The sequence below is a fragment of the Haliaeetus albicilla genome, chromosome 6 (assembly GCF_947461875.1).
Source record: "Haliaeetus albicilla chromosome 6, bHalAlb1.1, whole genome shotgun sequence".
NCBI lineage: Eukaryota > Metazoa > Chordata > Aves > Accipitriformes > Accipitridae > Haliaeetus > Haliaeetus albicilla.
This window is the reverse complement of record NC_091488.1, coordinates 32453816-32463822: the sequence shown is the minus strand read 5'-3', so window position 1 is coordinate 32463822 and position 10007 is coordinate 32453816. Positions and strand designations below refer to the sequence as shown.

Below are 10007 nucleotides of genomic sequence, written 5' to 3'. Positions count from 1 at the left end.
GAAATACTTGTGAATACTTTTTTAAAGACTTCCATGCTGGTCTGTCTAGACAAATTGACTAAAAGTATTTATTACCATCCCTTTCTGGAAGATTACACAAGCTGCAGATAAGGGTCATGTGAGTTTTAGTCAGCCCTCCAGCACCCTCTAAACAAGAAATAATGTATTTAAATAGTTTGTTGTTTTTTACTATTTATACAAGCAACAGATTTTTGAAGTATAATTCATCCTGATATCATCCCTGTCACTGCATTGAGAAGATAAAAATTAAAAGCTTTGCTGTAAAAGTATGCATTTAAGTTTCATCATGATAATGTGCAATCTTCTTCATTATCCTAATAGAACTTGCTATATAGACCTCTCTGTGGGGAGAACACTTTGCCAATGGTTACATTCACAGTTGAAAGTAACTAACAGTTTCCTCCATCAAAGCAAGCTGTGCAGCTTTCAGGCACCTGTATAGGATGTGCCTGGAAGGTAAATGCAGGCAGGAATCTCTTTTCCTCCACACTTCCATTTGTGGGCCTGTTTGCTGGACAGCCTACACAGGGCTTGGGCATGCTGCGCTCTGGGACTTTTGCTGCTGTAGATCCTGTAAGAAATTTAGAAGAGGGAACTGGTTTGGGTCAAGAAGCACAGGGGTATTTTTTTCTCTTGGAGGCTGAGGTTTCACTGTTGGCTACACAACAAATACCTCGTCCTGTAAGGCAGATAAAAAAATTATGTGAAAACAATGATGTTATGTTAGTTTGTGTGAAAAGTTTAGGACACTCATGACACAATCTGGAGCAACTAGATGGGATCTTCTCAGGCAAACTGAAACACCTGTGCAGGATGCCTCCATAATGGCAGTGCAGTAGTGAAGATGTCATGGTATCTTTTTTTATATATCTATATTACACATTTGCTCAGCTTGAGGTCTGGTGTCCTGTTGCTGTTGCCTGCGTGTCCTTTCGCTTTACGTTCCCAGCATTGTCATTCCTGGTACGGTTTTGCTTTCCATGACAGAATTTCCTGGAAGAGCATCAAAGCCATTGTAGCTCTGATCATTTGGCAATGAACTGACAGCCAAAGTACCCACTCATTCCATCAGATTTCAGTCACCTGGCATGCAGTGCATCACCAGCTTCTCCAGCTCTGTAACTGGGAGCTTGACAAATGCAGCTTTTTGAAAGAGTAAGAGACATCACCATGCTATAAGCAAACAATATTGGAGCAGGAAAATCAAATAAACTGGAGAGTGGTTCAGGCTTCCAAATTTATTCCCATTTCCTAATCTTGACCAAGCAGTGACCAAGCATTTGCCTTGTGACATTTTTTGCCACCACAAATTATCATTTTGAACTGACTTTCTAAATATAAACTCACTTCATTAAATGACAGACAAACCCAAGGAACTTAAATGGAAAATGTTCCTCATTTGGGAAAGTCACAAAAATAATCTTGATTCTTTTCTGGAGCTGTGAATACTTTCTGTGTGTGTCCCTGAACATCCTTAACCCAATTTCCTTAGCCTGAACCTCAGGATATTTCCCTGCAGGATTCATCTGGGAGTGACAGGATTCCTGTATATGGCTCTGGTTTGGCACAGCTAGTTCCTTTTATTTCCTGTGTGTCTCAGTGTGGTATCTTGAACTGTGCTGGGGATCAGTGCTGCAAGCAGCCATATGTAGCTTCTCCTCACTGTAACATTCCACCTCAAAAGCTGGGGGGGGGGGGATAAAACCCCAAGCTCACGTCTGCAACATAAAGCAGAAGAACCAGATTCTGCTGAAGACATGGTTGGGTTGTTTTCTTGACAAGGTTTTCTAAAATCTCTGCCTCAAAGCCTGTGTTTCTGAAATGAACAGTTATGCAGAAAGCAGGTGATCACAGCAGGTCTACGTGAGGCACAGGTGTGTGGGTGTCACAGGAGGGGCATAGCTTCTGCAGGTGATGCTAGTCACCCATCTGGGAGGTGGCCATAAGACACTGAGTGCATCCTGTCTGGGACGTTGTTCCTGTGCTGCCTTAGGGACTAGTGAGCAAGACTTCTCCAAAATAGAGGTCCTTCCCGGTGGTCCTGTGGAAAGTCAGGGACAGCTGACAGGGTGAGGGTTTTTCTAGAGGTGTTGATGATGCACAATGTACAAAGCCCCATCGGCTTTGCTTCCTGCTCTCTGCTGATCCCTACTCCACCGCTAAGGCGTAATCCCTTTCCCCCTAGTTGCCATCCGAGGACAAAGGCTGCTGAGGTGCATACAGGTTGCCTAGCAAAACTGAAATGCAGCAAGTGAAATAAGGATAGGAATTATTTGAAGGCAATCGGTGCTGATTGCCTACTAAAATGGACCACAAGTGGAGAACAAACAGAAAGGCTGATTAAAGAGGAATGGTTAGAGTGTAGATAGAGACTGGATTATACCTCAGGTGGGAGCTGCTGTCTGTTCAGGTGTGTGACAAACAGCTCCCCTGGTGAGCAAACTGCTTCTATGTTACTGTGGTAGCAGCATGTGCGTTAACTTGCCCCAATGAAGCATTGCACAGTCCAATTGAAAAAGTAATCAAATGAGCCTTGGTATGATGCAGAAGTCAGTTTTGGAAACTTTTAACCCTTCCCTCTACTGCTGTTGCCTTATTTTTAAAGCACGATGCTACCCTCATATGCAAAATAATGTCTGGCTTATAATGGTTTTTGTTCATAGGTACAAACCCCAGTAAAAAAAGTTGAACACAATATACACACTGGGAAATATAATCCTGGAATATGTGTCAATAACATGATTGTTCTGTAAAATAATCCTGCCCACATTTCCCTTCAGAGATCTCTTCCTCTTTATGCGAGTTGTGTCCACATTGGAGATGCTGGCTGCACGTGCCCGAGTCTCATTCTCTTCACAGCGGTCTGAGAAAGCAGTCAGGTCCATGTCCACATCCGTGTCGTGAAAGCAGCCATCGAAAGCCATTGCTTGCACTGCATCAATACTATACATTCCTGAAGCCTGGCAACAAAGAATAGTTATTCTGCATCTAGCAGGAGCCATTTTAGTAAATTATAAATAAATAAAACAGAAAATAAAGCTCTCTCTTCGGTGTTGTTCCCTCTGTGGAGAACATATGGAGAACAGGTCTACCTCACAGTATTGCTGTCTGTGGGGCCTGCCCCCTTGGGCAGGACACGAGCAAGGAAGGGGATATATGCAATAAAACACACTTGTCTAACTGATTATTGCCAGCTTCTGACATAGAAAAATCAAACTCTGCCTCTCCTGTAGGTCTGCATTGCTGGAGTTGTGGGAAATGACTTCAAACATTTCCAGGAGTAGTTTTTTGATGGGATTATCAAATCATGTGAGCAACATATGCACCCTTTTTGTGTTTTTCCCCATGTAATATTCCAACAAATGAGTTTACAGGAGGGGGTATTCCTGATATTCTTGAAGCAAAGGTTTTAAGTGAGTGCTTCATAGAAAGCAAATGTTTAACTTGTGAATATTTCTGCTTCAGGCACACTTTTCTAAAAGTGACCTTGTCATTCATCTGGTCTTGGGACAAAAAGGCATCGTTAAACCCATCTTCCTAATTGAAAATGGTGAAGCAGGAGAAGGAGAAATAGACTCTGCTTCACAGGAAACAGGAAGGAATATTACATGAGTGCATTCTGGGGTATATTTCAGAGAGAGGAAAAATACCTTGATCAATAGGTATTTGAGAACAGATTGAAGGTTACCTTCCTTGGGGGGTGGAGAGAGAGATCAGGAGGTGTTTTCTCTAACATCTGCCACAAGAAAAGGAAGGGAGAGAAAGCACAGACCTTCTCAAGATCTCAGAGAAGATGATACATTTCCTCCCTTCAGCCAAGTAAAGTGGGATACAGAGTGGAGTCACAGAGATGGTTACTGTACTGTTACCACAGTGGTGTATCAGGATTACTCTGTGGCTTCTGTGATGCTTTCGGAAGGCAACAAAACACAGAGGATTGTACCTTGCCCCTTTTTTTGAGTTGCTTTCTCTCTTCAATTGTGGTGAGATAGTTCACTGCTGCATATTCGATGACAGACAGGAAGACAAAAAGGAAGCTGATCCATAAATACACATCCACAGCCTTTATGTAAGACACTTGAGGCATTGAGGCACTTACTCCTGTCATGATGGTTGACATTGTCAACACTGTAGTTATACCTGCCAAAGAAAAAGGGGAGGTTACCATAATACTGGCCAGCTGGTTCTGTTTACCTCATCACCATTGCTTGGACAGCACAGCTTTGTGAGTGCGTATGATTGACACTGCCTTTAACTTCATTGCACAGGCTCTGAAAAGTGGAGTGAACCATGAAGGACCTATCACATACAATACTGAAACCAGTAAATCATATTTCTGCTCAGTGCATGCAGTTAGAGCTGCAGCACACCAGGTTCAAACAGTGGGGGGACAACATCAGTGATTCAGCAGCATAAGGAACACATTTCTGACAGCTTTAGGCACTACTATAGAGAAATGAAAGCAGGTTTGTGGTCTTCCTTCACTTCCCAGAGCCAGGGTCTCTACTATATGCTTTCTTGATCTGGAGAATCAGTAAAGAATCACCAATTTCCCTCTTAACCCCTTCTCAAATTGTAGTTCTTGTATATCTCTATCATAACTCCATGGCGCTCTAAAAACACTCTAGCATAAAAATGCTATATCCATTGAAACTAAGAAATATTTTTGTTTACTTCAGTGTGTCCAGAATTTCGCCCTCATCTTTTCAGTCTCTCCTCTTACATGCAACTATTCATCTCATTTTGTTTTGCTCAATGTCAGAAAAAAAAACCCCAAAACACCAACACCCAACTCAGGCCCTGCTTTTAAAGAAATTAATATAACACTGGAAGTGAAGACATCTCAATAACATGTGTGAGAAAGCACTGGTGATAGCACGGCCTTTCAGCTGGATCTCAGTGCAGCCTTTCTCCAGTTTTATGCTAGTTCAAGTCCACTGGAACATACAAGAGTTTTCCCTCTCCCTCTCTGCAGGTTCCTTGGGTGGAAGGGTGGAGTTTGAAGCATACCATACAAGAGGAAATCAATTTATTTATTTAAAATATGTATACTCTAGGCTAGGGAGCTAAGCTTTTTAGACTTTGTTGTTAACATGCCTATAAATTATGTATGCTTATGCTAATTAAATGTGCGTTATTCATAGAACTCCTGATGCATAACCTTCTGCAGAAATCCATATATAAATTAAAGAACATGATCAGCAAAACCATCTTGACGACATTACAAATGACCTACTGAGAATTAAAACTTTATTTTTAAAGATGAAGTTAAATTTCTTATAAATAAAAGGAATTGGTAGATGCATTAATAAAAGTAGGTGGGAGGTACCATAATTTGTTTTTAGATTAACAAATAGATTTATGTCTCATGTATTAATAGTCTTAGACTGTGCCAATAGAAAGGGATCTGAGGTAGCTACAGTCCTATTTTTTCTAGATTGATATAGCTATAGATAAACTTTGAGGGCTTCCGCAGTATGTACAAGTTTATTTCTTAAACAAAAATCCACAAATTTTCACTCATCTAAGAAATATGGCAACATACAGTTGGCTTCTGAGACTAGCATCAGTGAGAAGAAAAAACGGGAGCTTTTTTACTAATTCTTAAACAAACTGTTGCAGGACTCAAATGCATTATGGTTACATTAGATATCTTAACAAATTTCCATCAGATCTTCACAGAGATGCTAATCTTTGAAAAAATGTACTCATTCCAAGGCCATCAGCATTAAATTCTCAACAAAGGCAGTCTTGAAGTGGTATCAACTGATTCATCACTGAGAAAAACAATAATGTTATAAAAAAATCCACCATAATTAGTGTTTTTATCCTGAGCTGTGGTGTTCAGAACAAAACTGTGACAGCAGAAAGATGCCCAACTTACTCTTCACCTTCCACAGAAGCCTGTGCGCCTTGCACAGTTAAGGCACCAAAGCAAACATTTTCAAGGTGCCTAACAAATAAAGTCTTTGCTACATAGGACAAGTCAGAAAACTGCTTCCAAGTTGGTAGGAAGATATCTAATGTTTCTGAGAGAAAGCAGAGCTGCAAAGCTTTTAGATAGATTGTGCTATGCCTCATCCCTCATGAATCATGGATTTGGGGAGAGATCTGACTACCTGTTACTACCTGTTACTTTGCTGGGAAGAGGGGAGGAAAAACCCAGACTTTGCAAAAAAAAAAGAAAAAAAAAAAGAATGAAGTAAAATTCATAGGGAAATCTGTAGATTCATCCCTTTTCCCTTCTGTGGTGTGTGAGCTATTTTCTAATACAGCAAAGCCAGTCTGAACAAACATCCCATTTCCAAATGTAGAGGTTGACTAAAGGAGTTTGTGGTAGTGACAACAGTGGCAATAATAGTCTTGTTCAGGCAATTACCTGATATACTTGCTCATGTCCTGTGTAAATAAGAAGCTAAGGTAACTTCAAAACCTCTCCCCTATCCATTCTGTACTTCCCAAAAGAATATACATTAAAGGTTTACCTAGTGATACCCTGGCAGGAACGGCTCTTCTGTCAATCCAAAATGAAACCCAAGACAGCATCACCATCAGCATGGCTGGGAAATAGGATTGTAACACAAAAAAGAAAATATGTCTCCGGAGTGCAAAGTTTATAAAAAGTCGATTGTACCAACCTATTGAAAAAAGAGAGAGAAACAGGTTGGGGGAGAGGAGAGCTGTGTTATTTGTGAGCTCTGTTCACTGGCCCCCTCCTTCCAGTAGGAATGGTGTATCCACATCAGTAATAGTAAACGTCTAAGAAATATTGCCACCACCTTGGTTTTATATAGTGCTTTACCAACTGTCCATCATACCTCATTAAAATACTACTGCCTTTGGAGTGAAGCAACAGAACTGCATAAATAAAATACTATATTATAATTGAGATTAGGAAATTGAAAAAAAAGCGGATAGACTTCAAGTGAAACTGCCGGGACAATACAGACAGAATTGTCCAGTCCAGCTAGGACAGTGAAGCCAACACCCTGCCTCCCCCCTAAAGTAGCCTGCCTCCTCTCACGCTACCAATACGCAGCAACAAGCAGCATTTCTTCTCCTATGGTCAGACCTGTTTGCCTGCCCAGCGTTGACTTTAGAGGAAAGGGTGCCATCTAGTGAATTTTGGGCCGTGCTCTGTCTGTGCAGCAAAGCCTGCGTGCTATACCACCTGCGATGGGAGGGAAATCAGTTTATAGTGAGGTGAAAAGAAGACAAAAGCGGCTGGCTGCGCAGCATCTGCTTGTCCAGTACAAATAGAGACACCAATGAGCCTGTGTTGGAGCAGTCATGCCATCACAAGAGCGACTTTATAAAAAAGAATATCTCAACAATAACCCCATCTAATATTAACCATGCCCTATGTGTTTTCAGTTGTGGAGAAGGTTTTTGGTTTTAAAGATTATTGTCTCAAAAATGGACTAAAATTGTTGCTCCTTTGGAGGCCAGAGAACTCCAAAAGCCTAAATGCTATGCATGTGTAGTTCACTGAGATTCACAGGAAAGGATATGAAGAACCTAAAATGCAGAAGGCTGCTTTGTGAGCTGCATTTTTGCCCATTTTTTGCCCTAGACTCCTCAGGGGGACATGGCTCCCATTAGAGTTGTGCCAATTGTTCCCCACTATTACTTAATTCGTGGGGTGGGGTCTATGTGTAATCATTTTCTTCCAACAAGAAGCAAAATAAAGGAAAAAGAGAAAGTGGAACCTCCTGACTGAAACAAAATCTCGAAGCCAAAGAAAAGTGTACATCTACAAAGGGTAGTGTTCTAATTAACAGATATGGTACATGCATTATTCAGGTACTTCCCAGTGGTCCCTGCAACTTAAAAAAAGTCTTTCCTTTCACCTTTACTCTGCTGAGTAAGCTTATCATCAAAACATCTGCATGTAAGTGTTAAGCAGTTATACTTTGCAAAGTCAAAGGTGCTGTGAACGTGCTGCAAAGGCCCAGGTACAGGGGTGGTATGAGGTTGTACACAAGGCTGTATTTGCTTGCATAAGTGTTTTTTTTATGAGAATAGCAAGGCAGAAAGAAGCCAACTGAGTTCCTGGAACCCAGTTTCAATACACAGTGATAGCAGTTTTGTGGAAAACATTCCAGTCTCCGTCTTGCAACAAGGACAAATTTGACGTAGCTTTCAGCAAGCACAGTTATGAATAGTAAGGTATCACTTGCCCTCTTCTCGGATGACAGTGGCTCTTGAAAGCTGGAGCTCTGTTCTTAGCTCATACACGAGCAAGAGATAAGGATGAAGAACCTGATCAAGCTGTGAATTCCTCACTGCTTAGGCTGCAGCATAATTTAAAGTGGAACTTCTGCATTCAGTATCAGTCACCACAAACTTGAATGACTAATTTTTTAAATGCAAAAAGAAGCAATCCCGTAAATAAAATACAGTAAATAAATAATTTGCAGCTTTCCTGCATTTCTTAAAGTTTTTTTTCCAAAGTATTATGCATTTCATCATATTATATGGAATAATTTCTATTTTATTAATCTGCCTTGATATAAAGGGCAATATCCACGTTGGAATGAACTGACTCAGATGGGAAAGTACAGTAGGAAGCATGCTATTTTATCTGGTTAAAAACATATGGTTAGACTACTTACATAGAGAAGTATTTCAAAATTTATAATTGTGTGTACAAATACAAAGAAAATAAAACCCACCTTGCATGAAATCAAGACTATAATAAACTCCTAAAGCCTTGTGCAGTTTGCCAGAAAGTATAGTTCGAGATCTATAGGGAGAAATAAAAACCTGTCTGGGGCAGATACCCGTATTTAAACAATGTAGCACTGACATAAAGGGATTTTTTTTTTTCCTGCATCTTTATGTATAAACATGGAACATTAAGCAAACCATGAATTAGACCTCAATAGGTTATAAATGCTCTCATGTGGAAATCTTACAGTTAGTGGACTTCTAATGACATTTTATAGCTCCAAAAATGAGGAGATTTTAGACAATAAAACACACTGAGGTTCCTCTTGTTTGCTTTCTAGTACTTGACCCTTTAGGGTTTGCATTTTCAAGCTTTTCTGTATAACCAGAACCCAAAGATTCCTGTAAACCCAATACTCCAGTGGCTTTCAGAGAAGCACAACAATTTTGCAAGAGCTCACAACAGCATATATTTTGTTGGTGTGCATTTTTTTCTGGTTATTGTCAGATGTTAAGTTACAAGTAGTAGTATGGACTCTTCTTCTAATATCAAGAAAGTGTTACATTGGTAATGTAAAGAGAACTGAGGATCTAGGCTGAGGGACCAGTGTGACAGACCTCATTTTGACTGAGATCTCTCAGCAGGAACAGTCATTTATTAGCAATGAATTTGAATGTGAAAGACATTCTGTATGATTGTGTCCTGTGCTTCTCTCTTCTAATGACAGAGGCTTACTATACCAGTACTGCTGTAAAAAGCTAGTCCGCTGGAAGCACTGAATTCTTCGATGAAAAACTGGGAGAGGGAGATGTGCTCATCTGTGCTCAGGGACTTGTTTCCATGTTTCCAGTATAACATCAGATCATCTTCATTGTATGCATCTATGAGAAAGTAAAAACTAAATCACCTCTTCTGCTGGAATAACGCTTCTGTTTTCTTTTCTTAGGGATAGGAGACCACTCAAGCAATATGGGAAAGTGCCAAAGAAACATTTTTTTCACATCAATTTGCCGGTTAGTTGACATGCAAAAATTTACAGAGACCATATTCCATCTTGTTCCAAGTGGAGCCCAGTTCTGTGCCCTGCCAGCAGCTTTTCTGACAGATGGGGGACATGGGTCTGCTCAGGGACACTGGGCACATAAGATTGGACCTCTGGAGCTGCCACACTGAGCAAACTGCCTGAACACTGGGGATCTGTTCTCTTCTGCAAAACTAAACAACAAACCAGCATCCCAGTTTTAGTCATAATCCAAATAAGAATAAATTTTGAGATATCAAAAGGCTCTGCAAAACAGAATTACCTTTTGTTGTC

At 40.5% G+C, this 10007-nt stretch overlaps 1 protein-coding gene across 6 annotated transcripts in view; it reads right to left on the bottom strand.

The window, feature by feature from the left end:
• Nucleotides 1-394: 394 nt before the first annotated feature.
• Nucleotides 395-10007, bottom strand: part of GABRR3 (gamma-aminobutyric acid type A receptor subunit rho3) — a 45241-nt gene continuing 35628 nt past the window's right edge. For 2 of the 6 annotated variants that reach the window (XM_069785479.1, XM_069785480.1), the window contains 5 exons: nt 9433-9573; nt 6507-6659; nt 3965-4161; nt 2726-2981; nt 395-592 (listed from right to left, as the gene is read on the bottom strand). In XM_069785479.1, coding sequence (XP_069641580.1) covers nt 411-592; nt 2726-2981; nt 3965-4161; nt 6507-6659; nt 9433-9573 — 929 coding nt within the window. In that variant the 3' untranslated portion in view covers nt 395-410. Of the gene's footprint in view, nt 2982-3884; nt 4162-6506; nt 6660-9432; nt 9574-10007 lie in introns of all 6 variants that reach the window. The other 4 variants (XR_011325075.1, XM_069785482.1, XM_009925332.2 and 1 more) reach the window with 4 other exon arrangements.